Source organism: Fusarium subglutinans, assembly GCF_013396075.1.
Source record: "Fusarium subglutinans strain NRRL 66333 chromosome Unknown NRRL66333_c0000051, whole genome shotgun sequence".
Taxonomy (NCBI): domain Eukaryota; kingdom Fungi; phylum Ascomycota; class Sordariomycetes; order Hypocreales; family Nectriaceae; genus Fusarium; species Fusarium subglutinans.
The window spans coordinates 92,168-111,572 of record NW_023502114.1 but is presented as its reverse complement, the minus strand read 5'-3'; the positions used below and the strand labels follow the sequence as shown (position 1 = coordinate 111,572).

The window sequence follows — 19,405 nt, the reverse complement described above, 5'->3', positions numbered from 1 at the left end:
ATCAGAGCTTCATGGGAGACCAAATGAATGGATTCTCTAAGCATTTTGATATGGTGTCATCACCGCAACGTGAAGCTCCGCTACCCCGGAGACTAAGCGCGCAGAAGTTGCAACGCAATCGCATCTCGAGGACGAAGCATAATGAAGAAATGAGAAAGAAACCTACCTATCTAGGACGTGACCCAGGCACGATGCTGGCTGGGTATTTAACCTCGTGGCCATCCACAGCAACACACTGCTCAACTTCAACGAGTTGAACAATGTTAATTGCTCAAGTGCGAAGCCCGACCGAGGTCCTTAAGCTTCCACGAGCTTTGAGAGAATTTGTTGTTGTGTTTGTGAGGATGATGACGGGAAAAAGTTGACGGGGGCAGAAAAGTCGAGCTTTTTCTTGGAATTGGAGCTCCCCACTTTGATGCCTTGTGCGCAAGGCCATTTCGCTCACTGGCTCCGCTCCGGAGATTTGACAAACAACTCCACTATTGGGAGTGTGTAGCTGATCATGGTGACAAACTGCTGTTTTATATTGCCATTTTCCGTGTGGTATCTCACCGCTCAGAAGCCTCTTCATTCAAATCCCTAGGTACCAATAATTGCCACGTCTCCCACCGCGAGTGAGATGTCCCCTTTGTTAAACCAGACCTGCCAGTTCCCCAGTTCCTGGATTCTTGACCTCCAGACCTGGGCAAGAATCCATCGGTATTGCAAGAGGGACTCAATGAGGATTCAATGAACTCGTCTTGATCCTTCCCGATGTCTTACCTATACCTCAAGTCATCTTTCATGATAAAACACAATAATATTAACATGCACCATGTCTACAGCATAGCGAGAAGATCGTTTGCATCGTGTGCATCGTTCTAGAACAACCTCAGGTATACATCAAGTCTGAAAAGCGCCACCTTTCCTTCAAGCTTCTCGACGAACCAACTTTTGCCGCGTGCTTGGGTTGTCTGGACTCTCTTGACAGCTTTGACACTACCTGTCGCTAAATTACCTTAGTGGAAGAAAGTCATAGGCGACGACACGAGCATTTCGTGGTCTCTTTTTGCGGCACTCAACTGCTCCAGTTCTTGCGTGCTCGTGCAGACTCCGGCTATGTCATCCATGAGCTTGCCATGCAATGCGGTTGTTGTCCACCATGGTATATCTAACACCCGCAAAGAACTTCAAAAGCTCTGGCTTCTATATGGAGAGCATACTCAATGTGAAAGGTGTCCTATTAATTCGGCTTCGGGAATCTAGTGCCATCAAAAGGAGCCTGCCGGTTGGACAGTGATGAGAATTCTCTGCCATCCAATAGCCCTGTGACGATTACAAATGCCCGGCTGGTATTCAGTATGAGGGTTGGCCTATGATTTCAAGAAAGCTCAGGTAGGCTGAAAGAAGAAGGGCAGCGAGTCAGACGGCGAACCAAAGTCATATTTGCTGGGAACACAACTCGAGAACTTCTAACTTAGAGAAGAGGTGGGATTTTCTTTGGAAGGACTCACTCCCAGCAGGTTCGTATTGCGACTACCTTAGGTACGTCAGCTGGTGACCAGTGAAGGAGCTTTGGGAACACACCTGTCTATCCTACAGATCTACTACAGTCTTCTGCAGCATATTATAAATCTTTCGCTAATTAGAAAGCAAATCTATTATAGTCAAATTTGGAGTGCTAATTATTCGGAAGACAAACGTAAATTGGCCGGTGGTGACAACATGGCGCGATCCAATGGCCATCCCGTATTATCGTTCATCAGCTTTGATTGAGTTGTCAGCATCCCCCAACGCCGAACAAATAGCGTCATAACGTTACCTCCATAATCCTACACATGATAAGAAATGCATCACTTCGATAATACCATGCAGCCGTGCCAGGGAGATTCAGCAAGATGCTATAAAGAGGGCCGGAGTTCCTGTGACATTGAAACATGACAAATTCAAGATTGCATTGACTTTGCTCTAAGCCACTAAGCACCACTCGCAATATCACAGCACATCGGCTATTTTATATAAGCACCGGTCTCTCATTTACCCTCACAATCTCTTGGAGTTCAGATTCATTTACGGGCTATCTCAAAGATGACTTCTTTTGATGATCAAGGCTTCCCTATTGTTCACCTTTCGAGCGATGGCTGGTCAACTGAGGACGAAGCAACTGCCACTTGTTTCTGCGGAGCTGTACAGCTAGTACTTGTAAGTCTCCCTGGGTGATATAAGCTGAAGCGAAAACTTCAAGATCCTAACACAATGATGAATAGCCACTGAAAAAGCCCGGTCTTCTCAACCGCCATGTCTGCCATTGCATCGACTGTCGCAAGATCGGCTCAGCCTTCTATCAGTCCAACATCACAGTAGACGACACATATCTCAAGCACGTCCGTGGTGAGGACAATCTCTCAACCTTTAGTGAGGAGAAGACCATTCGCGCCAACGCGACCATGAGCAACTATTTTTGCAAGACATGCGGCACACTCATGTATCGTCGTGGCGCTCGATTTCCAGGCTTGACGATTCTGAGGACCGGTACTGTTGATGATCTCAGCCTTGCAGATACGAAATTGAGACCTCAGGTCGAACAATTCATCGAGAGACGAGCTGCTTGGTCTAAACCCATAGATGGTGCAGCACAGGTTGTTGGGATGCACCAGCCTTCGGATATTGAGGGTATCCCTTAGCCTACTCACAATAGCCAAATGATATGAAGATAAGGCTGGATTAAATCGCATATCAGTTCCTCCTGTGATCAACTTGTGATTGCTACCAGCTGATTTTTGTTTTTCCTGTCTCCGATCGTACTTCTCTTTCAAGCTTGATTCATCGCGGTGCTCATGCTGAATGTCATAGTTCAGACATCTCTTAATCGTATTGGAATAAGGTCTGCTAATGATTCATGGACCGTCTTGTAACTGGTAAGCATGGCATGTGCTTCGGAGATGCGCGTGCCATGAATGGTCCGCCGTGATGGAGGCCCACGTTTCAACGAGGAGGCTTATGCACCGCTCTCACAAGACTGCCAATCATATGACTACTGTGAATTGATGCTCGCGGACTTACCGGGAAGAGGCCATCACTTCAAGACCAAAGTTCGGGCATTGCATCGCTATAGAATAGGAAAGCAGTAGTGTTGTTCATTTTCTTAGGTAAGGTAGAGAAAGAGATTGTGTCTATTGGCTTGCGCTATCATCTGTGCCCCCTGAGATTTTGATCTCAGGGTGGAAATAACGGATTTTGAAGAGAAGGTGACGGAAGTTGCCAATGGACGGCAAGCAGCGCACCGTTAGGAGAGTGGAAAGTTACTCACCTTGCGCCCGCTTACAAGTCTGTGAAGTATAAAACACCTGTAATTATAAAAACTTCCACTTTTGTCATAACCTCAAATGCCAAAAACACCCAGTATGAGGTTCACACAATGTCTCCCAGATCTGCATTGGTTTACTTCTTCCGATAATTTATTTGAATCTTTTGTCATTTAGGATCAAGATCCCGAGTTTTCTTTCTTCCCCTAGCTCTTCCATTACCTATTTAGAATCGAGGTCCTCGATCTTTTTCCTCCCACTTCTCCTTCAACAGTCCAATTCGGTAGGCGGTGACCGGATTGGGAAGGCGGTAAACTATTCTCTCTCCTGGGAACACAGATACGTCGCCGCTTGCATCTAAGTAAGCTCATTTCCATTCACCGATCAGGGCCAGAATGTGGTCGTCGAAAGAGGTCATTGCTGGTGTCTTCTTGTTTTTAGCTGGCGTTGTTTTCACTGTTGTCGCTATTGGCGTCCGGGCTATGTAAGTCTCACCGAGCCACTCACTACGAGCTCTCCCTAACGCCCTCAAGCTTTCGCAACTTTGCTAGCCGGCCAGCTCCTTCACCCAACCTGGGCGACGATACTCCTCATGTCACCATAATTCGACCCGTTAAGGGCGTCGAACCTCGACTCTACGATTGTATCGCCGCATCGTTTCGCCAGAACTACCCCCAAAACAAGATTTCCATTCGTCTCTGTCTCGAAAATGACACCGATCCGGCGTACCCGATCCTCCAGAAGGTCCTTGAGGACTTTCCCGATATTGATGCGCGCATCCTGCTTGAGGTAGACGACCTTGCATTGCGCACGACGCCGAATATGGGACCGAATCCAAAAATTCGCAATATCAGCCGAGCATACCGAGAGGCCATAGGGGATATCGTGTGGATTGTGGATTGCAACGTCTGGATGGCCAAGGGAGTCTTGGGGCGCATGGTTACTAAACTTCAGGGCCACCATGTTGGTGGTGATAACATGCCCTACAAATTTGTTCATCAACTTCCCATTGTTATTGACTTGATCGACTATTCCACACCGATTGCAGCAGATGGTCAGCCGCTGTTAGCTGCTTCCTCTGTTGAAGACGATGACTCTAGTCACATAGGCGAAGGGGGTTCTCATTGTAACCCCAAGGTTTGGGCTCAGGGCGGTGGAAGACTGGACGAGATGTTCATGGCAACGTCGCATGCCAAATTCTACAGTGCTATCAACACTTCTGGTCTAGCCCCTTGCGCTGTGGGCAAAAGCACCATGTTCTGCAAATCTCAGCTCGATCACGCGACCAACCCTTCACTAAACCCTAAGATACCCAAGGGCAAGGGCCTCCCTACGGGCGTGGATTACTTTTCGCACAACATCTGCGAAGATCATATGATCGGCGATGTCCTCTGGAATGCTAAATTTGACGGATACAGGAACCATGGGTTAGTCTGGGGTGACATTGCTGTTCAGCCGATGTCTGACATGTCTGTAAATGCATATACAGCACGCCGCTCTCGATGGCTCAGAGCGAGAAAGTTCACGGTTCTCCCAGCTACAATGATTGAACCATTCACGGAATCTTTCGTGTTTGCCACGTATTTCACCTTTGCAATCACCACCCTGCAGATATATAGCATTCCTCCAACCTGGACTGCTAGGGTAATTACTTGGCTCACGACGATCACTGTTTGGATGGTTGTCGACTTTTTAGGCTACCGGCATTTACACTCTGGCGTCACTATGGAGCTTGATGAAGACACACCTCGTTTCGCCAGAGGTTCCATAAATCGAGAGGGAATCAAAAGTCGCAAATTCTCGGAGTTTTTAGCAGCCTGGTTTTTCCGTGAAGCTCTAGCTCTACCGATCTGGGCATACGCGGTCATCTTTGGAAACACTGTGAACTGGCGAGGAAGACGATTCCGTATCCGGAGCGATACAACTGTTGAAGCACTTGACCCCGAAGAAGAAGAACGGAGTCGCCAGGTGCCGACTCCTGAGCTCGAAAGGGGATCTTCCCAGAATAAGCAACGGGTTGATTGAAGGAGCCACGACTGAGCTGATGACATAACTTGCATGAGGTGGATGGGAGCATTGATATAGACATGGATAAAGTAATGTGTAACGATAGGGCTTAAAGGAATAGTCGTAATGATAGACCACAGCGAAAACATAAATAGATCATAGCGTTTTTCACTCGGTTTACAGCAGCGCTTGGGGTTCGGGGAATACCTGATCATCCGACTTTAAAACCAGTCATCCTGAATGTCGGTGCCTCCATATTCTGTACCTAACTGCTCCGTACCTTACTCATTTTTATACTCCAGTTCTGGGATGAGTCTCTCACCGTGAAGATGTAAGCCACCTACCGCCACGTGATTGGATGAGTTCCCCCACAGTGCCTAGCTCTCCAACATTATTAGCACCCCATTCGTTAGCATTTTCCCAGGGCACGATGCGGTGGTTTCTAGGTTATGCGAAGCGCAACTCAAACTTGTTAATACCCAGTACAAAACCCTTCTCGCAAGTTCCAAAGTAAGCACCTCCAACGCACCTCTTCACGTTACGTTTATTTACCGATTTGCTCTAGACGCTCCTTCGCAATGGCTTCTCCTTCGGACCGTCGACCCCTCGTCATCTCTGGACCTAGCGGTGTCGGAAAGGGCACGCTGATCAAGATGCTCTTCAGCCGTCACCCCGATACCTTTACTCTTTCTGTGTCGCATACTACTCGCAACCCTCGTGAGGGTGAGACCGATGGCGTTGAGTACCACTTTGTCACCAAGGATGCGTTTCGGGATTTGATCGCCAAAGACGGCTTTGTCGAGCAGTAAGTCAAGCGCACCAACAACCAGCACATTTACTAATACTGGGTACCTACAGTGCTCAATTTGGAAGCAACCTCTACGGAACGAGCAAGGCGACCATCGAGGAGCAGACAGCCAAGGGCAAGGTTGTTGTTCTGGACATCGAAATGGAGGGCGTCAAGCAAGTCAAGGCCTCTTCCATCGACGCACGCTACGTATTTGTCTCGCCCCCTGACACCGAAGAGCTCGAGAAGCGACTGCGCGGCCGTGGCACCGAGACCGAGGAGAGCATCCAACAACGCTTGACACGTGCACAGGATGAGCTTGCGTGGGCCAAGAATGCCGAGTTTGACAAGATTCTCGTCAACGATGATTTGGAGAAGACGTACCAGGAGCTTGATGCCTTTGTCTACAGTGAGAAGACCAATTAGAGTGGAATAGACGGGAGGTTATTTGAAGTTTGACACCCAGGATGCGGCAACTTTGGGGTGCGGTGTATAGGGTAGCGCAAAAGTATAAACGAGAAGCATGATAGACCTACAATGATCAATGATTATACCCCCTGGTATTGAGCCCATTGAGAATGTTGTATTATGGTGTGGATAAGATTAAGCTTCCTCAACTGCCTTGCGATTTATAGGTCCTTGGGAATATGAGAAAGTCAAATAAGGAGTGCGTGAATCGATCTTACAAAGTCTAATTAGTGTTGTAAATTTTGTGAATAACTCACTGCAGTGGAAATTTGGATTGGTCCATATGAAGGATCGGCGGTTCACTTGAGTGAAGTATAACTAATTACGTGCGCTGAGCGAGTTCGTAGAGAGCTCACATTGAACCTTGCTAGATGTGACTCAACCACTTGCTTTCGTCTACTCGAAGTTTAGCAACAACTTCACAATCGTGTTCCACAAAGAAGTAGTAAAGACAAGAAACCATTATGATCTGTCTATAGATACAAGAGGTGTTTCCATCTCTTCGTCTCTATGAAGAAAGAATGTATTGACCTAATCGTGGTAGTATAAAAGGGGTTGACCGGATAGGAGAAAAGCATTATTCCCCTAAGCCATGGGTCGATGGGAAACACTGAGAGTCTGTAATCATGATCACTCTAGAGTTTCCTTTACGTTGTGCGTACCATAGAGACTCAGAAAAATACTTTAGTACAATCGTATGCTTTCAGACTGAAGAGTTTATGTGCACGGCAAACGAGACACGATTATAAACTCTCGTCGAAGTATAACAAGATGCTGTCTATAAAAGTAGCGTCCCCCTCATTCTTTTTCTCAAGTCAGCTTCTCTCCTTAATATTCTCATTATACTTCTTCTTACAGCATTCGTCAAGCTTCACTCACATTTTCATCGATCACGACAAGACACTCACACACTTCGCTTTATACCGCATTACGATATACCAGTCTACCATTACTCTTATTCTTCAGCACTCTTTACGGTATTGCCACATACCAGTCTATCACTACACTACTTCTTCCGCACACTTTACGGTATTGTCATATACCAGCCTATCACTACTCTCCTCTTAAGACCAAAACCCTTCACAAATATCCTATTTTTTTGGTCTACGGCTTCCATCCTCGATCAGTCAAGATGATGCAGACGAAGAACCCCCTCAACACAACCCGCAAGGGAGAGTGTGGGTTTTTGAGACCTCGAGGTCTCAAGAATAAAGTCTCATGGAGCGATTTCACTGCGCTATACCACCGCGTCAACACTCTTCCAGCTTCTGGGTCAACCAGTTGTGCAACCTCTGAGAGTGGTGGTACATCCAGTGTCTCGTCGCCTTCAGACACGTCAAGGTCAGACGCATCAGTCGTGAACGTTCTGCCAGTCAAAGCCCCTGGACTTCACGTCTATGTTCCAATCCGCACACAGACCCTCCTCCTCACACGGATCCAGGCTATCATGGAACATGCCTGCTTTCGTTTCGCCCAAGAGGCTATGCCAGTCATCCTCGAAGAGACGAAGTGGTCATGCCCAGAAGCAGGAGAGCTAAATGCTTGGACATACCACTTTAAGAAGCACTGGGAAGTCCTCCAACAGCTCGACCGTTGCCAAGGAAGTGGACTTGTCCTCACATCTTTTCTCTACTCAGCCAAGCAAATTCGCAACATTGCTGTTCACCGACAACCCATCACGGTGGACCACCTATTCCTGTTGATGACTCATGCCATCAACTTCTGCATTTGCCTCGATGTCCCAAAAGCCTTGGATACCCTCCGGGAGATCCGATCTTCTGCGGAGACCCAAGTCCAAAAGCTTGAGGACTGCAAGAAGAACATCGAACAGGGACTGGCCACAGCTAGCCAAGAGACCTCCATGACACGCTTGGAACTCTGGGCATGTGAGCAGCAAGAAATGCAACAAGCTTGCGAGAAGTTCGAGAAAAAGAGAAGGGCCATCTTCAAAAAGGTCGAAAACTTGCTCCTTTCCAAGGAGGTGGCGTGCTTTACCTTGGAAGATGACGAAGACGAAGATGAAGATGACGATGACGAAGAGTAATGAAGTATGGCGTTTGGAAGAGAAGTTTATATTGGCAGGAGTCTTTTTTTAGATATCACGACAGTATGAATTATGACCGTTAATGAATATTGAATTTGGATTATGTGAACTCTTGATCATACTACTACACATTTATTGCGTTTTGTGCCACAGTATAATCATACCTGTGACAAAGGTGTACCATAATTCGTATATATAATATGATCTTTGACTAAAAGCTTTCATTTTATACCTAAACATATGGAGTTTGCCAGGAGTGAGTACCACCCGCCTCCTCGCCAACATATCTTCCATGTGATTTATCTGAAGGGCCAAATCGAACATTCTCGGCTTCACGCATGACTTTATGACTTAAAATGGCTTCTGCGACTTATAACCACACGTATGTCATTGACCGGTCTCTTGACTCCAGTTCCTGGGATCATAGCAGGCAACTTCCACTCTCTCTCCACAGGGCTTATATCCCAGAGACTGACAACAGCTGATCCAAGAGAAATTATCTCTTTCTCTGCAAATGTTCGACCTTTGCACATAGCAGCTCCAAGACCCCAGGGCTTCAACTTTCCGTATCGTGCCGTGGCCTTTCCCGTTTCAGGGTCTGTTTCGAGGAAACGATCAGGGATGAAAGTGTCAGGATCCTCATATATCGAAGGGTTCTTGTTCTTCAGCGCGAGAGGAACACTGATGTATGTTCCTTCTTGAAGATCGTGTTTGTGATTGCCATCGTTGAGACTGACGGGTTGAGTGACATAGCGGATCGATGTTGGCTCGTTGACCAAGCGATATGTCTCAAAGATGCAAGCCTTGAAGAGCTGACACTTCCGGAACAGACTCGGAAAGTCCATTGACTTGATCTCTGGTTTGTCACCATCTGATAAAGCGATATAGGGGCAGATCTCGTCTCTGATTCGTTGAAGCAAGCCTGGGGTCGAATAGACGTAAAGCAAGAACCAGAACAACACAGGCTGGGCGTTGGCGTTGAGACCCCAGAAAGTACCAAGATCCGCTGCAGCACGTTCAGGAAATGTCCACCCGTCTCTGTTGTAGATCTTGTTTCGTTCTCGTAGCATCATACTAACATCCGACATGTCGGCACTAAAATCAACTGGCTCTCCTTTCTCATATTGGTCGACCCGTCTGTACACTGCCTCCAGACTATCGATTATTCTGCCTCTGGCCTTGAGGCCGTCTTGCATCATTCTGAATGGAGCCCACTTGGGAACGCCGACCATGAGTAGTGGAAATAGATCATTATCAAAGGTCCAGAAGTCATCTAACAGCCGAGGATTCCGATCGAGTATATCTTGGCCGTAGATGAGAGGGACAGACATGCATGCTCCAAAATCTCGAGTCAAACTCTGTAGGTTTGCTTCAACTTTCCCCGGACTATCAGATGTCTCTGGCTGAAGAACCTTGATTCCAGCTGAAAGCTCCCATCGTGCCATGTCCCTAGGATTAGATGAGAATGTGACAAGTGAAGCGCCTCGTTCTGCAACGCGGGACTTTTCAACATTGGCTGTAGAAGCGGCATCGTTCAGAAAAGTTCGCTCAAGAGGAGGAACAAGATCCTTCAGTGACGTGTCGAATTTAGCTCTTAGCTCTGGGGTATCAGTGCTGCCAAAGACAAGGGTACAGAGTGAGTACTGTGCTGGGTCAGAGTTGAAAGTGTGATGAGATTGGGCTAATAGACGTTCTACGCCAGGCAAGTCGACAAAGATCTGATGTCCTGAAGTAAGACCGAACAGGGATCCTCCATTGCGGCTTAAAGCTGAACTATATCACAATTAGCCAAGTTCCTATTGCTAAAGAGAATGCGTATTACAAGATTCGTCGACTTATACCATCTCCACTGAGGATATAACTCGCAATCGCCAATTCGATGGGAGCATATTTCGGCAGATTCTTCTTACACCCCTTCCTCTCCGCCCCAGAAAATGCTTTGCTAAAAGCAAAAATCACTAGGACAGTACATAAGACCTTATAGGCCACTGGCAAAGAGCCAAACGTTGCCGAGGCGGTCTGGTAAAGCGAAGACAGCTCCATTATCTCAACAGCAAGTTTGAGCAGTTTCAATGAGGGGAAGCTCTCTCTTTAGAATGTTCAGGAGGCTGACACCATGTTCGCTTGACTGAAATTAGGGGAAATAGAGTTTACATGATTGGTTGCATCAAGTGGAATTATCCCAACTAAGTCGAAATCTTAGCGTCGCTGCATAAGCGCTAGACGGGATCAGCATCCTCATACTAGATCTCGGGTTAGGAGCTGTCTAATAGGCTAGTAGGAGACATCGAGGTGTTGAAATTTTTGTAATTGGTACAAGGTGATATCTCCTACTGCTAGGCTCTGGTTTCTGCATCATGCCTGGGTACATATATTCGTTGATTCATCATGTTGCTCTTCAAACTCACGACAAACCGAATACGATGAATTTGAGTTTTCATCATAATGATGTGGTTACATTAACTCCTCATTGTCAGTCAAAGTCAAACTTTCCGATGAAGCCGTTATCATATGATCGATGGCATTATCACGGATATAGATGGAGTGGTTCTGAGACATCGTCTCCAAGTCCATGACGGATATTGCAGCAAGCCACATGCACCTAACGAGGCCGGTCTTACATATCAGACTAGCCAACGCGACTTGATATCTCCTGACTTCAACTCCGGAGATAAGACTCACTTTCTAAAATAACTCATAGCAAACAATCGAAATGGACTCTATTGTACGAACCTTTCAAATATTTGGCCTTGCCTCGAGCCTTGTCCTCGCGGGCGTAAACCTTGGCTCTTCACACCTCACAGTTCCTCTTCTCTACAACCAACCTACCTCCATCAATACACCCTTCTTCAAGGACTTCTATACTCGCGGGGCGGTGACTCTTGTTCCACTCTCTCTACTCTCAGGTGCATCTTCTGGAATAGTCGCTTATCTTGTCCCGGCTCAACGTACACTCTGGGCAGTTGCTGCAGTAGCTACAGTGTCTCAGTTGCCCTGGACGGTGTTTGGGATGATGGCCACGAACAATCGACTCAACGACATTGCTGCTAGTAGCGTTGAGCAGGAGAAAGTTGGCCGTGATGAAGTTGTGGCTTTGTTGAAGAAATGGAGATGGATGAATATCGTTCGGGGACTTCTGGCCTTCACTGGAGGCTTGTCTGCTATTTTGGCACTTCAGAATGAGTAACAAGTTAAAGCGAGGAACAGTGTGATAGCCTAATAGTCTTATGCGAGTAATATTGTCAAGAATCGTTGCCCTTTCTCATAAGTCAAGGGTACATCGTAGTTAGTGGTATATCTGAAGAAATTCAATGCTCCTCAACCATGCTCGCCATCCTTCCTGTCAGCAACCTCCCTGTCATTATCCATCTATGTAGTGGTCCCGACCATCCCAATGCAGCTTCAACTTCCAGCGCTTCTTGCAGCGACAATGCGTCTAAAAACGCCCCAAGGACTGGCATAAGCAAAAAGCCAACCAAATTAAATAAAATACAGGAATGTAGTTGTGTACTCATGGAGCAAAGTTGAAAGCCTCTGCCGAGTCGAGAGACAGAAATGCCTCCATATTCATGGTCCCAAAATCAATATCCCATCCAACATCAGCAGCTGTGAAGTCTGCCATCTCTTCCGATGCAGCGCCAGCAGGAGAGTTCGAGCTCCCATTCATCTGACCAGTGACACCAAATCCGAATGGCATGGAAGGGAAGGTGAACGCAGGCTCGCTCCTCATACCACCTGCAACAGAGACAGGTGCTGGTGATCCAGGGAGCGTGGACTGCGGGGGCTGCTTCTGCTGGTTCGTGTCTACTGGGTCTTTCAGTTCGAATCCGGCAGATCGGACCATCTGCTCTATTGAGGCGATTGTTATTGGAAGCTGACCAGCGTTTATTCCTGCTGATCCCATCATGGAGCGAAGGCATCGTAGGCCAGAGTGAATCCAGGGCAGATTGCGGTGGGCTGTCTTCTTTTCCTGAAGCATATCGAAAGCCAAAGCATAGCATGCTCCCTCCATAAAAAAGCCATGATACTTTATATCCTGATTTCAGTTAGCCGGCTCCGACTCTGGGTCAGGGGAGATAAGCGTACACGACAAAGAATATTAGTGGCACATGAGCCCGTTAAGAACCCAACAGAATTCCTCGCTGCTTCTAAGCAATACTCGCAAGCGCTATCGAGCCAAGGCGGAGGCATCTGTAGATTCTCTGCCGAAGTAGCAGCAGCACGGTCGTGATTCAGTTTTGCTCTTAAGATGAGAAAGGGGCGGAATGTTAATAGGAGTGTATGATGGTACACTATCTCAATTAGTGTGGTTCAGGAGATTAATTGTGTTGGCTTACTTGTTGAAACCATAGCTTGGCACACGCCGAGCTCCCCTGTGCTGGGGTCTCCAACAAGACCAAACTTCATATCCTTGAGTTGTTGCTCCGCAAACTGATGTAGTTCGCGGCGGATCTCGATGGCTGCATTCCAGACTGGCAACAGGGAGTCATGCCGTGGACTATATATTTTTTTCACGCACTTGTCCATGATACGTGATAAGGTAACCAAAGACTTGAGTAGTTTTTGGCCTTTTGGTAGTGGTATGATCGAACCAGGGTCAGGAAGTGAGCTAGGTCGGCCAAGTACAAAGCATTGCCATCTGTATCATGTCAGCAGTGGTCAGAGTGGATAATTACTAAACATACGTTTCCCAGAAGAATAAACTCCAGAATGTTATTCTTCGCTGATTGGTATCATCTTCAGTGTATCCTGGACGTGAGCAACCATCCTTATGTAGACCAGCCGCTACTGCTTTTCTGCAGGCAGTTCCGACATGCAAGAATCCTGAGTTTGGCCTTGCTCTCTCAGATTGGAAGTGAGCGTGATATTGTGTAAGCTTATATGAGAGCAAAGTTCAGGAGGTACGACTTATCATTAAGAGATGTATCTGAACCATCTGCATGTTTACAACCTCATCCAATTTGGCAACTCCTTGTTTGGTTTTCTGAAAAAGAAAGTCTGCAATGGCTTCTTCGCCTGTCATTGAAGCCCCCAGTCCTACAGCCAGCATGATGATGATGGTCTCGGGTGCATCATAATCAAAGATACCTGGCGGCTGATATAGGGCACTTAAGCGACGGCGGTAATGGTCTTTACTCATGATGGGAAGACCATGCCAATAGGTCAGAAGATATCTCTCGAGTAGCCGGTGAGCAGTATCTGGGTCAATCAGCATAGCCGAGCAGTCGTCTGGTACTGATGATGGCCGCTGGTTGTCAGCCAAATCCCCAAAGAATAGTCTCCGATGACTGAATAGGTCTAGACCGGGACCAACTTCTTCGACAATTCCAGAGCGTGACGGAGGATCATTTGGGCATGTCCCTGCTATTTGGTGATAGATCGAGTTGAGTAGGGCAAAATTCGATGAGGGGCCATAGTAGAGCTGGAGGAAACAAGACGGTGATGCGCGGTGTGTCGCAGCAACACTATTATGTGTCAAACTGCGTTCGCTGTCCATCACTGATCCTGTAGGTCCGACAGATGCGGTGTCGTCGGCATTTGGCGTAGGCGGCACAGTTCCCTCATCGGAGGGTTCCAGAGACGTGCTCTCCATGGCATCGTGAGACATTATAGTCTCATAAGCTGCAGTTCGCGGTTTGACCTTGCGTGTCCGATTACGGGCCTTTTCGCGATAGACGCAACTGAGATTTCTCATGCTGCAGTTTTGACAGGGGGTCTCCCCATTGCACTTGATCTTCTTGGCGCGACATTCTTGACAAGCCTTTGAGATCCTCCATTTCGTCGTGTTCATGGTCGCCGTAGAGTTAGTTGTGTCTACTCTAGGTATGGATAAAGATGTGATAGACTATTGAATCCAATGCTCGGCATGCATGGAGTGATTAACTTAGTTTGTCTCGGCACGCTAGTGTGGATTTCGGTTTCATTAGCTGCATAAACTTTATTTGTTTTGGTGCATATATAGCGGGAACGGGCACTCCGTAGTGGGCAATCCGGTCGGCCGCTGCGTCAGGGATACCTTGAGCATCCTTGACAGATTTGTGCCTGACTACCCTATGAAATTGTCTAACAGCTCCAATTACTCTTGATAACATCGGCAATAACTCCATGGTCCTCGTCTTGCTTGAGACCGCTCACCACGACAACAGCAACGATCCCTTCAACTCCCTGGACACGAATCGGGATAGCTCCGCCATGGATTGCGTAGTCACCCTTGTTTGAATCTGCAATGCCATATTTGGCAGCGAAAGCAACCTCGTCACCATTGAACTTGTTGTGCATGAACCATGTGCTATTGCCGAATCGGAGAACAGTGTTCCTCTTACGGCGAACCCATTGCTCGTTGTCGGGAGCTGTGCCAGGTCCGGTAACGGTTTGGAAGACAACCTGGGAGGTGTTTGCAAGGGCAATGGAGATCACCGTCGGCTTGCCTTTGACAGCGTATGGGTAAAGACGGGCGTAGAGAAGGTTACCCAGCACAAAAGCATCATCTGTGGTGAATGATGTGAAAGTGAATGAATCACAATCAGCCTTGAGTTCCTCGAGCTGTGATTCTATTAGTAGACATGCGTTTATTTGTATCCAATTCACTTACGTCAGAAGGCGGCTTGACAATCACCTCTGTCGTTGGGCTCTGGATGGCTCCCTGTACCTTCTCCAGCGCAGCGCCAGTTGTCGTCTCTCGGGTCAAGGCTTTAGGTGACATTGTAGTATTTGATGATATGAAAGTTGATAAAGTCTATGGTGGTTGATTTGTGTGTGGTAAAGAAATTTACTCGGTCGGCGATTGGATAGTGGAAGATATATGTCACCACGTTGGTTGGACCTTCAGGTCGTGTGGAGACCACGATTTAGAAGCAGCCAGAACGTCATTTTTCTTTTCATCACAACATCTTGTATCAATTCCATAAGATAATTTATTGGCATTGTCATTTCCATGCTCATAGGGGCTTTCTCGACTACTTATACATTGTACCGTAGATACTTGAATTGGATTCCCCGACTCTAGCTAAAAGCCTGCAAACTCTAAAGTGGTCAGTCAAGTAATAATATCCACTTAGAGTGACGTCAGAAAAGATGGATTCAGCTGTCAACGTCTTTCAGAAAACGACACGCCGTAAAACTCATTACTACTACTTCGATAAAGTTATGGCTGAAAACGGCCTGCATTTCTATCTCAATACATTGACTATCGCAAATCTACACTGGCAAGGAGTCTTCGGAAATAATTCCAATATGCAATTTCTAAAATTAGCTAGCCAACCAGGCTTCGACATGGGACCTGAGTCAAGCACACTTCATATGGAGTATAGTCCTCGGATTTCATACCACAAAGATACCCCAGCTCCGGAAGCAAAAAAAGACTGGTGATTTGAAATATAATGCTTAGATTTATCAAATAACCAGTCTCCTAAGTCTAAGCTAACTTATCTCAATAATTCTATCGTTTAGGATACATGTCCTAAGTTTTCCTACCCATTTAACAGTAAAAGCTCCGTTTTAAGTCCAGAGTCTCTATGACCATGACCAACACCTAGAACCATAGTTGCATAGCCATGCATAGCATGCTCCTGAGAATATATCACTCAAGCTCGATATCCTCTTACTATATCCCCTCAACACAGAAAGGGTTGTCAAGGCTGAATCGGACCCGAAGTACCACCGGACATACTTCGTACAAATAGCTCTCAAACAATCACGAAATTCATTTAGTACAAGATCTATATATGACTCTGAAAGGACTCAGGATTTCAGCATGAGATGGCTGGCATGCAGCCTGAAACATAACTCAAACATAAATGAAGAACATAAAGGACATTCTTTCATCAGAAAGTGTATAGATCCAAGAAGCTAATACGGATAGCCAAGGAGGCGGGTTTCTGGGTCATCGTAGAAGTGCGGTATCTAATCTTCCCTTGGGCCATCTTTTTTCAAACTTCTCTTCTCTTTCTCATCATGGACATCCTCCTTTATTGTTCATCATGATCAGACTCTTCCTTTTGGGACAGGTTATTTCCATGTCATCATCCGTTCTCGTCAAGCGATCACAATACCTCCATATCTTCAGGCAAGGTATCAAGATGAGCCAATCTTCCAACGACCACCCTAATATGCTTCAGGTTCGGTCATTCTATGTCCTCAAGTCTCCTTGTGGTCTCAAGATCTCCTGTGCCCTCATGCCCTCCTTCCGCAGCCAACGGTGTACCAGCTCCCAATACTCATTCTGGATTTTCACCAGCAGTCATCTACCAACTTGCCCTGAGCAGTTTTCTCGACACGCAAAACTCCACGCAACATGTCACGATACGCTAGCTCATGTGGCCATATTTGGCGAAAGGCTTCACAATTTGCATGATGCAATTACATTAGACGTGGAGACCATGGACAGGACCTGGAAGTCATTGTATTGTTCGCCGCGGACCCTGCAAGCTGGCCTGACGAGGTAGCACTGACACAACATTCTGCACAAGCCAAGATTAGTACTTGGGTCTAGTTGCCTGTCTTATACCTTTGGAGCTGTCGACTCAGAAAATTTGTAAATAATTTACCTGTATTCTTTTTAATACTGCCTCGTCTTGAGATTCCAGGTCTTAACAAGCATGAAGGTGAAATATAAAGACGCGTTTTGTTTTTTAACAGAATTTCGAGTAAATATCTCCAGGAGTCCAGGGTAACTCAAGATGACAGCCGATGTAAAAGTCGACTTCCTCAAGGTTATACCTACTAAGTAAGCATTATCTGTCAAGGGAGAAATACTCAAAGAGTCAGTGTCAAACTCATTAGACCTGAATAAGCGGCTATTTGTCGTGTACCCGATCTGCCGATGGAAACCTTGGTAGACCTTGGTAGACCTTGGTAGCTGAGCTTGGTGCTGGGTGAGCTTGGTTATTAGTCCCCAGGGAGTAAGAAAAACTACTTACGTTGAGTCTGGGTGCCAAAATAAACTAGTATTGAGACTTGCTAGAATATCCCACACTTACACAAGTATTTTCCTCATTCCAAACCGAGGTTCTAGGTTTTCTTGTTTCCCCTTCTTAGTGTAGCTGTTGTCTTAGGTAGTCGTGACGTAACATCCGCGGCTCTTCCCGTAAAGCAGCACCAAACGAAAGCGCCCCTGATCATCTTCAGCTCTAGACCCGAGGATCAAACCAGGAACTGCACAAGGATCTCGATCTTGAGCACGGATTGAGTTTGGAGACATGGAACGCAATTGGCCAATTGGACTGTCTTGGTCTCACATGGGGACCGCCAAACTCACCCCGCAATGTCCGCATATGAGCGTCATTGACGTCACGTTTCCGGAGCTTTGGTCCTGAAGCTCCAGCTTGTGGTTTGTTTGCGTCGTGATCGTATGAATACGTCATTCCTAAGGCGAATTGCAAAAAAAGTTATTTACTCACCCTCAAAATGCCATCTTCTACCCTTTCTTCCCCTCATTCTCACATATTTCCCCTTCCTCAACACAATCTGATTCTCCATTCTCCCTCTCATAACAACTAATCCGACACTATGCTTCCTGCTCGCCCTCTCATTCGATCAACCGTGCCTCGTGCCGCACGTGCTTCTCGTACTTCTCGCCAAGTCCGCTTCCAATCTACAGCCTCATCTTCATCGAGCAGTGCTCATCTCGCCTCCGGTATCGCTGGTGGTTTTGTCGGCTCAGCCATCTTCTACGGCATCTACTCTTACACACCCGCTGGCCGTGCCGCTTCAGGTATCAACAAAGCTGCCAAGGAGGCCGCGCAAAAATATGAGGCCGCCGCAAAGAAGCTCCAGAAGAACACTCCCGACGCCGATCAGGCTGTGAACTACATCAAGGAGTTTGCTTACTCCTACGTTGGATGGATTCCAGGTGGTCGTGCCTACGTTGATGCTGCCTTCAAGGACTGGGAAAAGGTTCGGGAGAACAACAAGGATGAGGCCGACAAGCTCGTCAACGATGCTTACAAGCAGTTCCAAGATCTTTCCAAGTCTGGCCTGAGCCTCGAGACTGCTTCAAAGGCCTACGACGTCCTCGCCGATCTCACTAAGAAGGTCGCCAACCTCGCTGGTGATGCCATCGGCGACATCATCGACAACCACCCCCAGGTCAAGGAGAAGCTTGGCAGCAACGTCGATCAGCTTAAGGAGCTTGGTGACAAGTATGGCCCTGAGGCTAAGAAGCAGGTCGACGAGACTTGGAAGCAGGTCAAGGACATATTTGCTGGAGGGTTCAGCGCCGCCAGCATAAGCAAGGCCCGCAAGCTCATCGAGGAGAAGGTGGAGCAGATCAAGAAGCTCGGCGACCAGGCCTGGAAGAAGGGTCTTGAGGAGGCTAAGCCCTACCTTGACAAGAACCCTAAGGTCAAGGAGCTTATTGAGAAGAACGCCGACGCTTTGAGGGAGGGTAACACCGCCGAGCTGTTCAAGCGTGCCAAGTCCGCCGTCGACTCTGGTGACCTAGGCGACCTGGAAAAGTACGTCAAGGATGCGACTGAGAAGGTCAAGTCCAAGGGCAACGAGCTCACTGGCGGCTGGGTCGATATTGAGAAGTACATCAAGGAGATCCCTAACGGTAGCGAGGTCATGGAGAAGCTGCAGCAGTTGAGCGAGGTTGCGGACAAGCACAAGGAAGAGGGTGAGAAGCTGTTCAAGGAGACCGTTGAGGAACTGCGACAGGTGCTGGAGAAGAAGTCTGAGAAGGCCCAAGAGATTGCTGGTGAGGCCAAGAAGGACGCCAAGCAGGAGGCCAAGTAAACACAGAATTGTTCTCTCGTCTATGATTCCCTAATGATATTCTCTAATAATACATCAAAAGTTCACAGTCGTGTTCCTAAA

General features: G+C 47.2%; 8 protein-coding genes across 8 annotated transcripts; 6 read left to right on the top strand and 2 right to left on the bottom strand.

Moving 5' to 3' along the window:
- Positions 1–2,067: 2,067 nt before the first annotated feature.
- On the top strand, positions 2,068–2,663 carry FSUBG_5265 (uncharacterized protein; the record flags this gene model as incomplete). Its single annotated transcript, XM_036683343.1, has 2 exons — positions 2,068–2,181; positions 2,247–2,663. 2 exons carry the CDS (start codon positions 2,068–2,070, stop codon positions 2,661–2,663), a joined length of 531 nt encoding a protein of 176 aa, XP_036539185.1.
- A 1,016-nt stretch (positions 2,664–3,679) lies between these two features.
- FSUBG_5264 (ceramide glucosyltransferase) lies at positions 3,680–5,309 on the top strand (the record flags this gene model as incomplete). The annotated part of the gene is made up of 2 exons (XM_036683342.1): positions 3,680–3,768; positions 3,818–5,309. 2 exons carry the CDS (start codon positions 3,680–3,682, stop codon positions 5,307–5,309), a joined length of 1,581 nt encoding a protein of 526 aa, XP_036539184.1.
- Positions 5,310–5,869: 560 nt separating this feature from the next.
- On the top strand, positions 5,870–6,504 carry FSUBG_5263 (guanylate kinase; the record flags this gene model as incomplete). Its single annotated transcript, XM_036683341.1, has 2 exons — positions 5,870–6,096; positions 6,150–6,504. 2 exons carry the CDS (start codon positions 5,870–5,872, stop codon positions 6,502–6,504), a joined length of 582 nt encoding a protein of 193 aa, XP_036539183.1.
- Positions 6,505–7,678: 1,174 nt separating this feature from the next.
- FSUBG_5262 (ubiquinol-cytochrome-c reductase cytochrome c1) lies at positions 7,679–8,590 on the top strand (the record flags this gene model as incomplete). Its single annotated transcript, XM_036683340.1, has 1 exon — positions 7,679–8,590. The coding sequence occupies one exon, from the start codon at positions 7,679–7,681 to the stop codon at positions 8,588–8,590; it is 912 nt and encodes a 303-aa protein (XP_036539182.1).
- Positions 8,591–8,934: 344 nt separating this feature from the next.
- FSUBG_5261 (cytochrome P450 monooxygenase 7B1) lies at positions 8,935–11,034 on the bottom strand (the record flags this gene model as incomplete). The annotated part of the gene is made up of 3 exons (XM_036683339.1): positions 8,935–10,363; positions 10,501–10,532; positions 10,999–11,034. The coding sequence occupies 3 exons, from the start codon at positions 11,032–11,034 to the stop codon at positions 8,935–8,937; spliced, it is 1,497 nt and encodes a 498-aa protein (XP_036539181.1).
- Positions 11,035–11,303: 269 nt separating this feature from the next.
- On the top strand, positions 11,304–11,777 carry FSUBG_5260 (uncharacterized protein; the record flags this gene model as incomplete). The annotated part of the gene is made up of 1 exon (XM_036683338.1): positions 11,304–11,777. The coding sequence occupies one exon, from the start codon at positions 11,304–11,306 to the stop codon at positions 11,775–11,777; it is 474 nt and encodes a 157-aa protein (XP_036539180.1).
- Positions 11,778–12,101: 324 nt separating this feature from the next.
- Positions 12,102–15,293, bottom strand: FSUBG_5259 (uncharacterized protein; the record flags this gene model as incomplete). The annotated part of the gene is made up of 7 exons (XM_036683336.1): positions 12,102–12,626; positions 12,677–12,882; positions 12,928–13,062; positions 13,110–13,229; positions 13,496–14,404; positions 14,671–15,133; positions 15,183–15,293. 7 exons carry the CDS (start codon positions 15,291–15,293, stop codon positions 12,102–12,104), a joined length of 2,469 nt encoding a protein of 822 aa, XP_036539179.1.
- A 2,804-nt stretch (positions 15,294–18,097) lies between these two features.
- Positions 18,098–19,324, top strand: FSUBG_5258 (uncharacterized protein; the record flags this gene model as incomplete). Its single annotated transcript, XM_036683335.1, has 1 exon — positions 18,098–19,324. One exon carries the CDS (start codon positions 18,098–18,100, stop codon positions 19,322–19,324), a length of 1,227 nt encoding a protein of 408 aa, XP_036539178.1.
- Positions 19,325–19,405: the final 81 nt, after the last annotated feature.